The following is a 15,717-nucleotide window of genomic DNA, read 5'->3' as shown; positions in this document are numbered from 1 at the left end:
AGCTATTGTCCAGGGGTAAGCCAAGCTCGCCAAGGTTTTAAAATGGAGGAAGATTCGAGATTCCCTTCTAAACTCCCCGCCCCCCCGAACAACAATTAACATAAGGCAACACAACAGTCAAGGCCCATAATTTCAGGGATAAGTGTCGTCAAAATGCAGGTCAATGGAATAGCAGACGGGCGAAGGGAACATGGACTCAGCTAATTATGGGCCAGATAATGAAGGACCAGTTAAAGGACCAGTCTTACGACGCGATTTCGCTGGCGCATTCCTCGCGGAGCTTCGCATGTCCAATCTACAATTGACTGACGACAACATGTATAGCGACGGCCTTATCCGCAACCATGGCGATGGTCTCACCGACAACTATGGCGACTATCTCGGCATACCCGAACTCCTGGAGATCACGTTCCACCGGTCGACACGAGTCCCAGATCATGAAAAGATTCAACACCAGACAGTCAATGTGCCCGTTCGCTCGGATGCATGTAAGCTCGTGAAATGGAAGAATACACCCAGAGACGAAGATGAATATCTCTTGGTTCTAGACCGTGCGTTTCGCCTTCTGCTCCTAATAATTAACACATGATTATCATAGGCCACCGACTAATAAGCACCGTAGAATGGGACGGCCTGGCTATCCGCGCCGTCATGCCAACGGCGCAGCTGGCGTTCAAGCTCACCATTAGGGTCGGCGGTGTGAACGTGGCGGCACCCACCGACGAGCTAGGGCCGCAGGATTACTTCGTGTTACCGAGATCCAAGTGCGAGCACGACTGCTGGTTGCATTGTCGGGAGCTGTGGCAGTGCAACAGCGAGTGCCAGTGCACAAGGGAGCCATCAACACAGCGATGCACGACGGACTGTAGGTGCAGGCCGGAATCGAGGGAGATGTGGATTGACGGCGTCGCCGACCAGAAGGGCGAGCACCGTCTCGTGCGGCAGTTTGTGACGCTGCCGGATGAACTGAACGGGTAAGTGCGTCCTTTTGACCATCAGCGGCTTGAGCTTGCTTGACAGGGACCCGGAGCTCATACCATTCTGTCACTGCCCCGTTTCTAACATATTGGCATGTGTGATGCCCGCGGGTATGAAGGGCGTCAATTGAACAGCAGGTGACGGGCTGTAACGTTAGGGGCGGTATCGACATCCAGGTCACCATGGGTTGCGTCAAGGACCCGCCCAGCCCGTACGAGGGACTCATGCGCCCAGTCGTCGCTGCGCAGTCTAGAGTCTTCCAAGTGCTCGTCAAAACACTCACAGGCACGACATTGGCGTTTGACGTGACCGACGACGATAAGATCTGGTACCTGGCATGGGATATCTGGAAAGCAACGGGGATTCCAATCGTGCAACAGAAACTGATTTTTCAAAGTCAACTTCAACTTGGTAAGTGTGAGCAACGGAAGAGCGTGTCCTCCTTCAAATGTTTCTAAACTCACGATGAGTAGACCGGACGATCGCGGACTACAAGATTACAAAGGCAAGTACCTAGCATCCATTTCGTCTCTTGTCACGTTGCCGGTGGTTCATCTGACCCGTCTTAGCATTCCACAGTTCGCTTGATTATTCGACTCCGTGGAGGCACAGCGACGCCGGGACTGTGTAGGTACGCCGGGAAGGTCGCGGAAGCTGACCAGATGCGGGAGTTGGAGCTTGGGCCAGGAGGCCTGATTCGGCAGGAACTGTTTGACGATCCGGGGTTGCATATGTGGGGTTATATGTCGACAGGGTTTCGCGTGCGCGTCATCGATGCTGCCGAGTTCCGATTGCTTAAGAGCTTGGAGGCCCCTGCCATGCCGAAGCTGCCGCGCCGGCGGAGCACAACTTCAATCTACCCGGAAAATGGCGACGGACAGGGGCTGTTCGCCTCTGCCGCGCAAAAATATAGCGAGATGCAAGAGGGGAATCATGCATCGGGAGCCCCGAGGCTTGTTCAAAAGGAAATATCCACAGGCTGCTTGGGATGCCTTAAGGGATGCTTTGGATGCTGAACAGATACGTAGTATAGCTAAGTAAAGCTTGCTAAACACTCTCTCACCATCCCGGGAGGTGAAGGCTCCTGCGACGCTTGACCATCGACATCCAGCGCTTGTTTCTGACGCAGCGCCTAGTCTCGCACCAAATATCCTGGTCGGCTGTCCCGTCCGGTCCACCCATGCCGAGTGACTCAGGCGTCAGGGACAACAGCCAGGCTGCCGAGGTTGGGCTGTTAGACAAGAAGCCGTGCCGATCGAAAGTAATGTAGAGGCGCCGGCCGTTGCGGCGCCACAAATAACTGGCCATGCAGGCTCGGCAGCCATAGGAATGAAGGCTACGTGCCGAGGGGCCCTGGTGCGGCAAGACGCCGCCAGAGCCTTCTTCCTCTTCTTTCTCCTCCTCCCCTTCTGGGTGAGAAGAGCGAGCGAGACACAGGCAGCATAATGGCCGGACACGGTGATTAGTGACATGATCGGGCGACGACATCCGGGCTGGGAAGCAGGCACAAGTGTCTGAGCTGAAGGCCCGGAGCACTACTGTTGGCAAGGCTCCGGTTAGCTTCAACGACATAACCTAATTCTGAGGCCCGCACTGTATTCCATGGTGGCAATATTCTCCATGCCAGTGCGGCGCTACTAAGATAATTACTGCATACCTACAACGGGGCCTCTGCGCAATGGAGGGAGGCGTGGTTTGCCCGAATTGTCGTCACGACTAGTGGAAGAAATGGCGGTCGAGATTGGGGCTGTGGTAAAGTACCTAGGTGCTTGGTTCGAAGTCACCGTCTACGCGGACCTCGATGGCTCGGCCATTGACCAGGCTGACAAATGTCAGCCTATTCCTCCCCGTACCTTCCCCAGGAGCTGATGCCAGGTGAGGGATAATGTAGGTTGCTTGATTCTGAGGGAAGGAACGATGGAGCCGCCGGCACCTTGGTGGGTATGCTTCCTGTCTCCGACTTGCATCCGTCTCCAGACGCTTAAGAAAGTAGTTATGTGGCTCTTCACATTCAAGACGAGAAAACAGCCAGCCAGACACACACACACACCACACTCACCACACACACACCACACACACACCACACACACACCACACACACACCACACACACACCACACACACACCACACACACGCACACATACCAACCTACCTAGCCTAGAATGGCGGATGGCCATTCCAAGGAGAACAACCTCTCCACCACAATGTTAAATGGATTCCTGATAGCTCAGGTTGTTGTGGTGGCGCTCTTTAGCGTGTGGAAGCTGTGGTGCCAGTTCTCCAAGCCCAAGAAGAAGCAGCCCGACGAGGAGATCGTCGAGCTTCAGGGTACGTGCTGTGCCCCTCTTAATCGTCATATGCATTAGCTGTAGCTGACGGTTCGCGGTAGATCTGAAGATAGCCATCCTTCTAGAGGTGGTTGAGAAGTTGAACGACGACGTTGGCAGGCTGAGCAAAGATGTGAACAAGCTGAGAGCCGAGCTGGACGAGGCGCGACGAGACACTGCTACCCTAAATTGGCTGGCGATTCGACCATGGGCGGAGTGGATGTCGTCGCGAAGGGTGGAGGGTGGGCTTGGACTTTGGGCTCGGTGTCGCCACAACTAAGTCGCTCCTGTGAAGCGACTACCAGCAAGATATCGTGGAGACACCAAGGTTCCCCGACCCGCCCAGCGAGCCTCGTTGGCGCGGTCTTCGGCAGCGACGGTGCGGGCCGGGGGATTTTCTGCAAAGTGGCTTCTCAAATTCCTAGGTAGTTAACAGGTGGCAGTGATGGTGGTGACAGCAAGAGCAGGAGCGATACACAATTACAGAAATAGCACCGGATAACAACGGCAAGAGCAATAGACAGTCATGGCAAGAGCAATATACAGTGACGGCAGTAGCGATAGAAGCAATAGCAACCGCAACAGATAGTGATGGGAAGAGCAATAGAGAGTGGCAGTAGTAGCGATAGAAAGCAACGGCAATAGCGACAGACAGCGACAGGGAGATCCTTCCATATTTGCAAGAGTATTTACTTAAGTAAGCACTTCAGTTTCAGCATCATCCACCCGGACAGGCTTTGCAAGAAGGAGGAAACTACCATAGAAGAGATTGGGGTTTCTTAGGCAGTATGCCTAAATCATGTTAGGAGCTTATCGAGGCAACTGCTGTCGGTATTTCACAACACCCAACGCAGATTCTATTTTGGAAAGAGTGTCTAAGCTCAGAATGCAATACCCCTCAACACCTCTACCTCACTACCACCTCCCCTATACCACACTGCTTACTACCAACACTACAATAATGTCACCTGAAAACGAGAGACAAAGAAAACGCTCAGATTCTGTAATAAGAAGGCGCGCGCGACTAATAGACGTTGGAGCTTGTAAAAAGTCTCCAGGTAAAGAAAGGAAGAATGGTGGCTTAGTGCTGGCAACATCTTGGTTGTGTACCAGATGACAATAGGACAAATGAATGGGGGCTCAGTGCCGGCAACCCTCCAGCACTGACCTGGCTATGTACCTGTCACCTTTTGAGAGAAGTATGGAGAAGACCGCAATATCAGTAATCTCACACGAGTCTCTAACATAGTAGCAATGTCACGGGGACCCACCGGGGCGTCGGCGGCTGACCTCCGGAGATGCCTTGTCGAGGGGGAGGAGCATATGGACAGGTACCCGGAAAGGGGACCCACAGGGGGAATGGATTAGCAAAGCGGGCCCCGGGCCCGAGTCAAAGGGAGTAAGTCCTATCCTCTGATTGGCGGGCCCTCGAAGGCCGTTGCTCGAGGCTTTGCACATTGAAACCTGTCGCCGTGTGGCATAGTCCACCAATAATATGTGATCCAGCAGTCTACTTGGGTAGTATCAGATACTGGCGCTACTGTCTGCTTACGCTTTGCTTCTCGCCGATTTTGAGCAAGTTTCCCTACTATAATTGTAATTGGCGACGGGAACGGCCAAGGCTATATCAATCCTTCTCCTGTCAGTTAGACACGTGAATTGTTTGCCGGACATTTTTGAGCTAGTTTCCTCGCTATAAATAATCACAGGAATAGCCCAACTCATCAAACATTGAACTCTCTCCAACTGGCGCACTTTTTGCTCTTTGCCTTCTTTCTTCCTGCCATATGTGATGAGAACGTACGCTACCTCGATGATTACCATATTGTTTCCAGCCCGTTGGGTAATGGCCGGTCTGGTATTACTGCTCAACCTGGTCTGTGTCGCCGCTGGGCAGAACCTGACCCAAGAGCAAGGGTTCAATGCTCGGCGGACCCTATCTATTGGCTACGTACGCCACTTCCATGCTTTTGTTTCCAAACGTGCAAGATGCTGAGTGAACAAATTAGATTATCTTCCCCGGATTTGAGCCACTAGACGTCTATGGCCCCCTCGAAATTCTCTTTGAAGCATGCGTACCATTATGCGACCCTTGTCTAGATGTCTCAGCAAGTCACATACTGAGAGAGCCCTGGCTCAGTTCAAAACACCATTTACTGATATTTCCCGAAACTTCAGCTCTCCTACAACTACAAGATGACGCTGGCCACCATCGCTCATACTACCGGTCCTATTTCCTCCCGCATCCCGCCCCAGCGCATGGACGACAACGACTCATCATCACCCCGCGATGACTTCGGCTTTATGCTCGGCCCCTCCATGCTGGCCACGCACACCTTCGAGGACGCCCCCGCCCTCGACGTCATCATCGTCCCGGGCGGCTTGGGCAACTCGGCGCTGATCCAGGCCAACGACACCGCCATCGAGTCCTTTATCGCGCGTCGCTTCACCGCCGCAGACTATGTGCTCAGCGTGTGCACCGGGGCCGTCAGCCTTGCTCGCGCGGGGGTGCTTTCTGGTCGGAAGGCCACGACTAACAAGGGTCTGTGAGCGTGGGCGACGAGCTACGGAGACAACGTTACGTGGGTCCCGAGTGCGCGCTGGGTTGAAGACGGGAAGGTGTGGACCAGCTCGGGGGTTGCAGCGGGGATGGACATGACGTATGCGTTTTTGAAGCATCTGTACGGGACTGAGATGCTTGACGCGGTCATGAACGGTATCGAGTATGCCCCGCATGTCGATCCTCACTGGGATCCGTTCTCTGTTGTTCACGACGTAAGTTGTTCTGTCTTGATGCGGAGGGGTCGCGTATTAATATCCTCTACAGGTTCCTGGTGCGGATAAAAACAGGTCACTGGGTGACTGTATCGCTCCGGTTGGATACGCTGCAACATGTTCTTGACCATCACGAGACAGAAATACGCTCAATAATAAGCTTAGGGCAATATCCAGACAGCAATCATGGGGGTATTCTGACATTGTTAGAAGACCTACATGGAGTTCATCTAAACACTGCCTAGCCCGTTGATTCAACGTGCAATACGACATCGTCATGTCCCCTGTTGCGTGACACCTTAGTCAAAGACTCCCTTACCCCGGTGGAAATAGCAGTCCCTCCACAAACAAATACAGCGACCCGCCCACAGGCCCCATCCATTATTTCTTCAAAATAATCCTCCAAGTCCGGCCGGCCCGTCACCTCTTCGACACTGGGATCATCGACATTGTCTAGTCCAATATCTAGCTCCTTATCCCAACCTGTACTGCTCACCGACGACTCGCGGCTATGTCTCAGGAAAGACTTGTCCGAGTCTGATGATCCGCGAAGCTCAAAGTCGTTTTCCTCTAAAGACAATTGTGATCGGTCCTGAGCGTCGACCCCGACCAACCTCTCGTAGAGGCCTGTCGGCTCGCTGGATCCACCGGCTTCGTCGAGGTTCATGGCCGGAACTTCAGGTGGTGCAGTGATGGCAACTTTGATGTGAAAGACGATGCCGGATCCCATGCATTCTCGCAGCATTTGACGGAGCCGTTGGATGTATATTTCAAGATGGGCTTTCCGACGATCCACCAAGAGTACGTGCACGCGGCGGGCCATTGTGACACCTGAGCTAGCTGCCAGCGACTCAATAACGGGGATAGTGAAAGAAGCGCCAGTCGAAGCAGATATAAAGACAAGGGTTTCGTATGACGTGCAACTTAGTGGGTTTCCAAACGGCCCCGAAATAAAGACTCGCAGTCGCCGGTGCTTCTCGCCAGGAACGTGTGCTTGGGCGTACCGGTTCAATTTCTTTGTGAAGCCTCCTTTAGTCCGCATCACGAGCGAAATATGACTGGAACTGTCTGGTCCCGGGCTGGGGCTGTTGGCGATCGTGAATGGGTGAGGTGACTGGAGCCAGAAAGTAGGCATCCAGACGTAGACGTACTGGCCGGGGGTCCAACTGAAGTCAACTCCGTTGACGTCCAGTACTGTCAAATCGTCGTCGACAGCGGATACTGTGGCCTCGTACCCGATCCTCCGCCGGCCACGGCATAGCCTCTTGGGTAGGACCTCGATGTTTCTGTACATAAAGTGCAGCAGGCGTGATACAAGGTCCGAAATGATGGCGGCCGAGGCGAAGTGAACATAGAACTTGTGGTTCTTAGGAATATGCCAATATAAAAGCAGAAGAAAACCCAGTGCGGAAGCCATGTGCTGGAAGATAAAAAACTCATAGGACAGGCGCCTCATGGGGCCCACAGAGCTCAGGGCTGCCCAGGCCAAGATCGCCCACGCAACGAGGCCGTGCTTGACTCGAGGCACGATCTCAAGTTCGTCCCAGAAGAAGTTATTAGGAATCCACTGGGCCAGGAAGAGCGCCCCGTGAAGTGTTGAGAGGAGAAAGATTGTTCTTGCCAGCCATCGGTGCAACCACTTCAGGCGTTGGCGGGATACGCCTGTTGCAAAGCTGATGACGTTGAACTGAGACAAGAGAAGAGCCACGAACGGGAATTGGCTCAGAGCGAGCCAGCCGGAGCGAAAGGCCAGTGTTTCCAAGTCAGTCTTCTGTGCGCCCAAGACCCGGAATAGGAGCAAGAAGCAAATGAATCCACAGTAAACAGCCAAAGCCAGACCATTCCGTAACCCTAAGCCTAGGTAGGAATATGGGCCTGGAAATGACGGCAGTGGCACGCAGCGGAGTCTCTTGGCAACACCACTGTTCTCAGCGTGGAGCCCCTGGCTGTCGGTGGGCGGCTGCCTCTCCAGGAGTTCAAGCGATGCTTGTTTTGCCACCCTTCGCCGGCTGTCTTGGCTGTCAGATACGAGGCTGTCGAAAAGGGGGGAGACCAAATGCAGGTAGCAGGAAACCGAGGCGGTGGGGGAGGGATACGTACCTGAGCCATGGCTGCAAGAAGAGCACAAGTCTCCACAGGCTGACAGACGAGACCACGACGCCGGCTGAAACCCAAAACAAACCGGCCATCAAGCGGTTGTCGCTCCCGCGCGAATAGCCGACTTCATGACGAACGTGTGCTGTTTTCATGGCAATGCGAGCCGACGGGTTTCTGCTTATTAATTTTGTGCGCCGGCCCCGTCGCTTCTGGGGGGATTTTCTGCGGCCGAGGCCCGGTCTCGCCCACCCACCCGGATGGAAGGGGTCAGGTCACGTACAGACCCGGAGATGTGGGGTGACGAGCTGCTGGAAATTGGTTTAATTAAGTGGCTCCAAGGCCCAGACCTCTAGAGAGGCTGTGAGAAATAGATGCTGGCGGGATGGCAAGCGCAACGTAGTGAGCCGCATGTGCCTCGACGCATTACGCACCGGTTGTTTTTCACTTTTTTAATTCTGATGCAACCAACAGAAGAAAAGTGCATAGTGCCTATTATTGTGTCAGAATGACTATTGTTGGGGGTTCATTAAACGGTTTTTGTTGTGTAGGGATGTTGGTGTGATCACGCTTGAAAACCTGCTCAAAGGGCCTCATGTGTGTACCCCTGATCCTTCCAATAGCCTAGTCACAAGCAAAACGCCAAGCTTGCAACAGCTCCCTGATAGCTCCGGCTAGATCTCCGAGGCACCCGAAATAACATCTTTCGGCGCCCTTTTTTCCCTTCTTCTCTTCCCAGTATTTGGCAGGTGTTTTCCGACGCGTCCGGAGGCCGAAGGGGACTTGTAGTAGCGTGCTCGTGCTCAAGATTTAATTATGAGGTAACCGTAAATGTTAATTACACATCCAACTGCAGAACACGCCACCAATATCCATCTCCAGGCGATATTCGGAGCCACCAAACTGCCCCCCCGCAGAAAGAAGGTAGGTAATTGCATCTCGCTGCATTCGCCATGCATCAGACAGCAGCAAGACAGCAACAGTTCAAAGAAGGAGACCCGCAGCAAGTACCCCAAGAGCAAACACGCTCGCAGCACCGCGGGCAAGAGAACTAGCCCCGGCAGTGAAAACCGGGGGCTGCGACGCGGTGGCGCTCCCCGTCACAGTGGAGTCTCCGCCGGCGACGGTCGAGCCCTCTGCGGTCCCGCTCGGGTGCGTATGGCCCGAATGGGTCCCTGTAGACGACAAGTCGCTGGTCATAGACGCGCCCGGGCTGGAGCCCGTCGCGGACGGCTCTGATGAGGTGTCTGGCGAGGTATCCGTCGGCGCGGGGCCCGAGGTCGAGCTCGAGGTTATGGACTGGCTGTGGCCACCACCCGCAGAGGAGCTCGTTGGGGACGAGGGGCCGGGAGCTGCAACGATGGGGTCGTAGCTGACACCTGGCGAGTTGGTGCAATCGTTTGGGACGGAGTCAGGGCCGCCGGCGACGAATTTGATGGCCGCGCACTGGAGGGAGGCTTGTTAGAGTCCCGAATGATCAAGATCTATCGGTTGAGTGACTTGGTTCGGGGAGCACGTGTTACTTACCTGGTATAGCTTGCCATCGGGAGCGTGCTGGATGAGCTGCAGCACGGCGTCTTTGCCAACCCAGGCCTCGAATCCCGGCACCTTGGTGAAGCAGACTTCTCCAACACCCTTCTGCCCAAAGGACTGGACAAGGGGACGCCAGTTGCTTGTGTCGCTGAGCAGGGCAACATTGATCTCCCACGTCACAGAGGGGTGCGTGCTCAACAGGCCGACGCTATCGCCCTGCACGCTCCACTCAGTGACGCCCTGGGATCGATCGGTGGGATCGAAGGTGTCGCAAGGGCCGGTGGTCTCGAGCCCGTCGTTGTAGCCGAGGCTCGTGGGAATCTGCAAGACAAAGTGGGCATTGGCAGTGAGCGCAAGACCGAGAAGGACGAGACGCTGGTGCATGGCAGGCATGATTTTATTGGTTGAAACGAGGGACGTTGTTCGCAAAGCTCTGGACTGTCTGTGTGGTAGGAACGAGTGTAAGCTGATTAAATCTTGGATGGTGAGCTGGTGGACGAGAGCAGTGCAGTTGAGAGGTGAACCTCGGTGACTTGTAATTATATGCGTAGAAGCACCTTTTCAGTGCCATGATCTAGAATGCAGTCTCCTTGTAGAAACTTGCTCATTTGTGATATTACCAGATTTAATGCTCCCCCAAATTACCCAGACGTCAACACGAGAGTACTGCGCCCTGCGATCCAGATGGCCTTATCTAACAAGGGGTTATGTTGGTTCGATGCGCGCATTGTTGGTTTAATCAACCGTCTAGTTCATATATTGAAATCTGGGTGTGTGGGGGAGGCGTTTTTTGCCAAGCTTGTGTTTACCGGCCGTTAGCCCCTTATCATATATACCCTGGTGAGCGAAAAGGTTCTCCTCCTCGGCCACGTTCAGCGAGGTTGAAAGTTGCTTAACCCCCCTACCCCTTCCAAAGTTCTTCGGGTCGTCCTCTTCAACAAGTTGGATGTGTCTCCTTCGTCCTCCCCTATCATTGTTGCCGCTGTTGAAAACCCAGAATGCTCTCTTTTCACCTCCTCGCCTTCACAACCGGCGCCCTGTCGCACTTTGTCCTGCAGGTTCCAGCTTCCATCGGCTTCAGCGACTCCCTCGAAGGCACCGGGCCATGTGGGAGCTTTGATATCACCAGTCGCACTGGTGAAAGCAACTGGCCCGTTGCTGGAGCTCCGATCCAAGTCATTACGACCCATCCGCATGCCGACTGGCAGATCCGTGCAGCACTGCTGAATGACACCTCCGCGTTCCGCAATCTCGTGCCCAACGTTTCTCAGGGAGGGATCGGGACGTTCTGCTTGCCCGCCGTGCCAGGCATTGCGGAATGGGAGGGCCTCGAGGCGGTCATGCAAATGACCCAACACGCCGTGGATGGCGCCCTTTACCAGGTTAGCTGCAGCAGTGGGCTGTCAGAAAAGAACCATCGGGGCAAGTCCACTGATCTAGTGTACCGCAGTGTGCCGCTATCAAGTTCGTTTCCGGCTCAGCAGCCTCCGTTCCGGGTACTTGCAAGAACTCGACAGGCATCACTGCCACATTCAATCCCGCCGACGCGGGCACGTCGACCACAACACCAGGAGATGCTACCGGAGCTGGTACCGCCGCAACGACCACACCGTCTAAGGCTACCTCTAGAGGGGCGCGTGCTGAGGCTGTGTCAGTGTTGTTGATACTCGCAGTGTCGCTGATGGCCTGCGTGGCTTAGGTTGGAGATAGGCTGTAGCCTCAGATATGGGATCATCTGGGTCTTGCGACACGTCACGAAGCCGAGAGCTGTTGGGGCTTCACGCTCGCCTGGCGGCAAGGTCAGGCTGGATAACATAGGGATGGTGCCTCAACATGTATGCTGTGCGGGCGCTTTGCACCGGAAATTATTATGTACTTGCACAGAGATCATTTTTATCTATCAGTGAATCTTATTGGACGCATTGATCAATGTCTCATTGTCTGCTAGACCAGGGCCATATCCAGTCGTTCACGCGCCCATGAGAGCAACCACAGGGATACATGCAAGGATTTCTGTGTTTCCCTCCCAAAGTCGAGTCACCGAAGTATGCCTTCTCACAGCCAACTGAGATCGATCCTGCTGTCGTTGACACACCCGGCGGGGGTTGAGGTTGGCCAGCCCTCGACAAACTTGATGGCGGCGCACTGTGGGTCTTCCATTAGCTCTGAGAGCGAGGGCTAGGCACCACTAAAAGACCTTACCTGGTAGAGGTCACCATCGTGGCCATGCTGGACCACCTGCAACACAGCCTCTTCTCCTACCCACGATTCATCCCCGGGAACGACAGGCTCGCAAAAGCTCCCAACGCCGGTCTGGTGAAGAACCCCGGTGAGCGGCACCCAGGTTTCGAGGTCACTCAGGAAGGCCGCCTTAAAGTCCCAGGTAGCTTCGCTATGGGTGGTCAGAAGGCCCACGGCAGAGCCCCCAACAGGCCATAGAGTCACATTATTTCGCTTCTGAGGGTCGAAGCCGCCGCATGGAGACTCCGTCTCCGCGTCGTCGTCAAATCCGAGGCTTGTGGGTATTTGAAGAACGAAATGCGCCTTCGAGAGCGTAACGGCGCCGAGAAATAAAATAGTGGAGAGGCTTGGGGGATGCATTGTGAAGCACGGAGGCGAAAAAATCTTAAGCCTTTTCCTTGAGATTGCTACCTCTGAACAAAGGATACAGGGAAGGACAACACAGAACCATTGGCAGGACAAATGGTAGAGTAAATATAGTTATGAGACAGGTGGGATCCTCAGGCCATCAGGGGTTCCGACGGAGGAATAATAGCGCTGGGACGTCCCGCGCGGCCACCTTGATAGCTACAAGGAGAGACGTTTCCGTAATTACTGGCTCTGTTGGCTTGAAAACTGGCGGCGAAATCTCTTTACCGGGCTGGGCTAAACTGTTGACGTGCATCGATGAGTTTATTTGAGCGAGTTGGTAAAGGCTATCTTAATTTTGGTGACAAGATTCCTTTATTAATCTATGCCATGGGAAAATTGGGGGTAGTCTGAAATCTAGACCCCTGTCGATCTGCTGAGCCCCATCCTCAGAGCATGTGTGACAACCATCCGCAATGAAACTTACTCCTGATATTCGAGGACCCGTAAAAGAGCGCAATTTTATCTAATTCTCAATTGTAGGTTGCATGTAATTAATGTGATGCCAACATCAGGAGGTAGAAATGCCAAACGGAAGTCAGCCCCTGGTTGCTAGTGGTTGGCTAGGTAACGTAGACTGGCTGGGCGGGTCGTCACTGTCCGTGTCTCTGTCGGCGGTGACGGGGGCTGACCTTGCTGCTGTGCCGCAGTGTGCGCAGGGCAGCACTACCCTCTCCTCGTCCTCCCCGGTCATCATGTCCACGATGTCTTTTAGCTAGTCCAGCTGCCTAGTCCATGGCAGGGACTACTTATGGCTGATCCAGTTGGATGACGAGTACGAGGAGTTCATCCGCCTGATCAAGGGCCATCAGGGGATGGCCGGCGAGTGGTGACCCAAGTCTGTCCATTGCTGCAAATGTGTTCCTCTCGGCCATTGCCAAAGTCGCTATTCATTACTGTGTCCCATAGTGCAAACTGTCTCACAACCACTTTCCGGGTGTGGGGCGGGGGGGGGGGGGGGGGGGGAGGGTTTCTACAGCCACCCTAGGTGGGGAAATAAGTAAGGAGCCACATGACACATCCTGTGGTGCATGACATGATCCACAATGATCTATCACGTGATGCATCACGGTGTCAAAGTGCCAGAGTGCCAGAGCAATCCATAGAGTTTGGCAGATGAGTTGAAACGCCACACCTACAACTAAGTTCTTCCATTTTACTGTCATTATCAGGTGGGATTTCGGGATTTCGCTGCCTATGACAGTAGCTCTAGCAGGGTAAGATTTTACTGCCTGTGGTGTGCCTGTGGCTGAAAACTACCTGTAGCGCACAGACCCAGGCGCGAGTAACAAACTGCCCTGACCAAAACTCTTCGGAGCGGCTCAGAATCTCGTGACCAGACCACTTCAAATTCCGACTTCGTCCGCAACATGTCTGTCTCGCCCTGGTCGACAGGACAGATCCAACCTCCGCCGTGAGGCCTAAATTATTGGCACCGCATTCTCCCCGGATGCGTACATACAATAGCACCATTGTTCCCCAGCCAGTTCCCACTATATCCTTTGCATCCCGCGCAGATGGCCTGGTAGAGGAGCTCATGGAAGACCCGACATCACGCTGGTCATAGGTTAAAACCACATGGTTGCTGCCTCTCAACCAGGTAGGCAGGTACCCCACTTCATGTTCCATTTGGAATGTACGATGAAGCTGTTTCGGGTCTGATCGCTCTACTATCACGGTTGGGTAATGCTGTTCTCCGTCAGTTTGATCCAAAATGAGGCTCCCTGGCTGCCCGCTTATCATACCTGCTCCTCCCGAATTAAAGCAGAAGCATCGCCGGCCCATCCATAAGCATGGAGTCTACCTAGATGCTATCCTTTTGACGAGTCATATGCTCACTTTGGCTCTGTTCTCTGATATCCCAAAATGGGTCTCCATGGCAATGACTTGATCGGCACTTACCAACTGTTCGCCGTCAACTCCACGTCGCCATCCCATCGTAGGCACTCTTACTTGTATGGAAGTGGTCGAGCTTCTGCCAGATAGGGCCTGGATTGCTGACAGAGACGTGCACTCCACAAAGTGGCAAGGGGTATATGATGGCTGATGTTGAAGGAATGGAAAGACATGGACGCGGTGGTTCACAGTCGCCCAATTCAAGACGTGATAGAGGGGGGAAGAGTGCATGCATGTTGGGGTGGGCGGAGGAGGGGGATTGGTTTGCGGCGGAAACCGTGCTCGAAGCTCATTGGCTGGTTCGAGGTGAGGCACCTTTCGAACCCTGGCATATAAAAGGTCGCTCACCCCCCGGCCCCTCCTTCTCCCCCTTTTCACTCCTTCACTATCAAATTGCCAATTCCATCAAGAAAGCAATTTCAAACGTCTTGAAACTTTCCAAGAGGCTCAAATCCATCAAGAAAAACCCCCCTGAGTCCACTAGGACACCACTTGGTCCCCCCAGCATTTACACGATAGTCATGTCCTCACCAATGGCCGCCACAGCTGACATGCACCGTCGCCCAGAGCCTGGATGGCTCGAAGCCAGCCCATGGCCCCGTCCTCATGGCCGGACCCAAACATCCACATCATTTGCCCATGACTCGGCACATGGAACACGTGACTCGTATCAACGGCCAGGACATCGACAGCAGGCACCCAGGCAGAGGCTTCCAAAGCACCGTAATGTCGATCCGGCGTGCTCATCGGACATCACTGCCGCACCAATGATGCAGCTAGTCAGCTCCAGACCCGGAGTCCGACAGCCCATCCAGACCTGGATGCCGCCTCGGGACTCGATGGGTAGACCGCCAATGTGGAGAGAGGTGCCTTCAACGGGTCAACAGACACCACTGCACCATCCCGGCATGTGCGGATCGCCCCCACCGCCATTTCTCACCCACGAGGCATGGCCACATGATGGCCGGGCATCATCCGGATTACCGCCGGCGCTGCCGACTCCACCGATGACGCCCGGGGCCTCTCGATTGAGCAGTCCGGATCTCGAGCCGCTAGGACACGACGGGCGATTTTGCGTTTGCTGTCCAGACGAAGACCGATATCTGGCCGGACGAGCGAAAATGGACTCTCAATGTAGGTGCATCCCCCTCGATTTTGCGGGAAGTGAGGATGTGAAGTCACGTTGTTGGCGGTTGGTCCAAGCGTTTGATTGGGATGCCTCACGAAATAATGTGCTGACTCATCCAGTGCAAGCTGCGTTAGCGCACATGGCGCACCGCAACTCCAGAAAATAATGTCGCGGTTGGTAAAGTACGCGTAGGGATTGGGAGAGTCATGTGATGGATTAATGTATTGGCGTTTGGCGTGTGCGGCGATTCTGTTTTGCCCTCTCTCGCATATTTCTGCTGTCAGGCTCGAGTTAGCACTGTTGCGTCTAGGTGTCAGAAGAAAACTTGATTATCTG

General features: G+C 54.2%; 8 protein-coding genes across 8 annotated transcripts; 5 read left to right on the top strand and 3 right to left on the bottom strand.

Annotated features, from left to right (window-relative positions):
• The first annotated feature begins 52 nt into the window (after positions 1-52).
• Positions 53-2,003, top strand: QBC33DRAFT_550802 (uncharacterized protein). The gene is made up of 5 exons (XM_060429115.1): positions 53-551; positions 623-974; positions 1,097-1,389; positions 1,452-1,483; positions 1,548-2,003. Exons 1-5 carry the CDS (start codon positions 191-193, stop codon positions 1,992-1,994), a joined length of 1,485 nt encoding a protein of 494 aa, XP_060279266.1. The 5' UTR covers positions 53-190; the 3' UTR covers positions 1,995-2,003.
• A 703-nt stretch (positions 2,004-2,706) lies between these two features.
• Positions 2,707-3,697, top strand: QBC33DRAFT_623263 (uncharacterized protein; the record flags this gene model as incomplete). The annotated part of the gene is made up of 4 exons (XM_060432881.1): positions 2,707-2,827; positions 2,891-2,919; positions 3,135-3,306; positions 3,368-3,697. The coding sequence occupies 4 exons, from the start codon at positions 2,707-2,709 to the stop codon at positions 3,583-3,585; spliced, it is 540 nt and encodes a 179-aa protein (XP_060279265.1). The 3' UTR covers positions 3,586-3,697.
• A 1,454-nt stretch (positions 3,698-5,151) lies between these two features.
• On the top strand, positions 5,152-6,265 carry QBC33DRAFT_614005 (class I glutamine amidotransferase-like protein; the record flags this gene model as incomplete). The annotated part of the gene is made up of 5 exons (XM_060432569.1): positions 5,152-5,256; positions 5,315-5,413; positions 5,484-5,823; positions 5,857-6,080; positions 6,133-6,265. The coding sequence occupies 5 exons, from the start codon at positions 5,152-5,154 to the stop codon at positions 6,205-6,207; spliced, it is 843 nt and encodes a 280-aa protein (XP_060279264.1). The 3' UTR covers positions 6,208-6,265.
• Positions 6,266-6,355: 90 nt separating this feature from the next.
• Positions 6,356-8,189, bottom strand: QBC33DRAFT_563258 (ferric reductase like transmembrane component-domain-containing protein; the record flags this gene model as incomplete). The annotated part of the gene is made up of 3 exons (XM_060430260.1): positions 6,356-6,364; positions 6,430-7,851; positions 8,181-8,189. The coding sequence occupies 3 exons, from the start codon at positions 8,187-8,189 to the stop codon at positions 6,356-6,358; spliced, it is 1,440 nt and encodes a 479-aa protein (XP_060279263.1).
• A 969-nt stretch (positions 8,190-9,158) lies between these two features.
• Positions 9,159-10,091, bottom strand: QBC33DRAFT_460349 (uncharacterized protein; the record flags this gene model as incomplete). Its single annotated transcript, XM_060424982.1, has 2 exons — positions 9,159-9,620; positions 9,702-10,091. 2 exons carry the CDS (start codon positions 10,089-10,091, stop codon positions 9,159-9,161), a joined length of 852 nt encoding a protein of 283 aa, XP_060279262.1.
• A 614-nt stretch (positions 10,092-10,705) lies between these two features.
• QBC33DRAFT_460267 (uncharacterized protein) lies at positions 10,706-11,406 on the top strand (the record flags this gene model as incomplete). The annotated part of the gene is made up of 2 exons (XM_060424975.1): positions 10,706-11,089; positions 11,158-11,406. The coding sequence occupies 2 exons, from the start codon at positions 10,706-10,708 to the stop codon at positions 11,404-11,406; spliced, it is 633 nt and encodes a 210-aa protein (XP_060279261.1).
• Positions 11,407-11,646: 240 nt separating this feature from the next.
• On the bottom strand, positions 11,647-12,493 carry QBC33DRAFT_500201 (uncharacterized protein). Its single transcript, XM_060425664.1, has 2 exons — positions 11,910-12,493; positions 11,647-11,852 (listed from the first exon to the last, which is right to left on the bottom strand). Exons 1-2 carry the CDS (start codon positions 12,306-12,308, stop codon positions 11,763-11,765), a joined length of 489 nt encoding a protein of 162 aa, XP_060279260.1. The 5' UTR covers positions 12,309-12,493; the 3' UTR covers positions 11,647-11,762.
• A 2,148-nt stretch (positions 12,494-14,641) lies between these two features.
• QBC33DRAFT_550798 (uncharacterized protein) lies at positions 14,642-15,698 on the top strand. The gene is made up of 2 exons (XM_060429114.1): positions 14,642-15,386; positions 15,501-15,698. The coding sequence occupies exons 1-2, from the start codon at positions 14,774-14,776 to the stop codon at positions 15,545-15,547; spliced, it is 660 nt and encodes a 219-aa protein (XP_060279259.1). The 5' UTR covers positions 14,642-14,773; the 3' UTR covers positions 15,548-15,698.
• The last annotated feature ends 19 nt before the right edge of the window (positions 15,699-15,717 follow it).

The sequence above is a fragment of the Phialemonium atrogriseum genome (assembly GCF_030411735.1).
Source record: "Phialemonium atrogriseum strain 8032-3 unplaced genomic scaffold QBC33scaffold_35, whole genome shotgun sequence".
NCBI lineage: Eukaryota > Fungi > Ascomycota > Sordariomycetes > Cephalothecales > Cephalothecaceae > Phialemonium > Phialemonium atrogriseum.
Note: the sequence above shows the minus strand (reverse complement) of the source record. Positions and strands in the feature narration are given on the sequence as shown.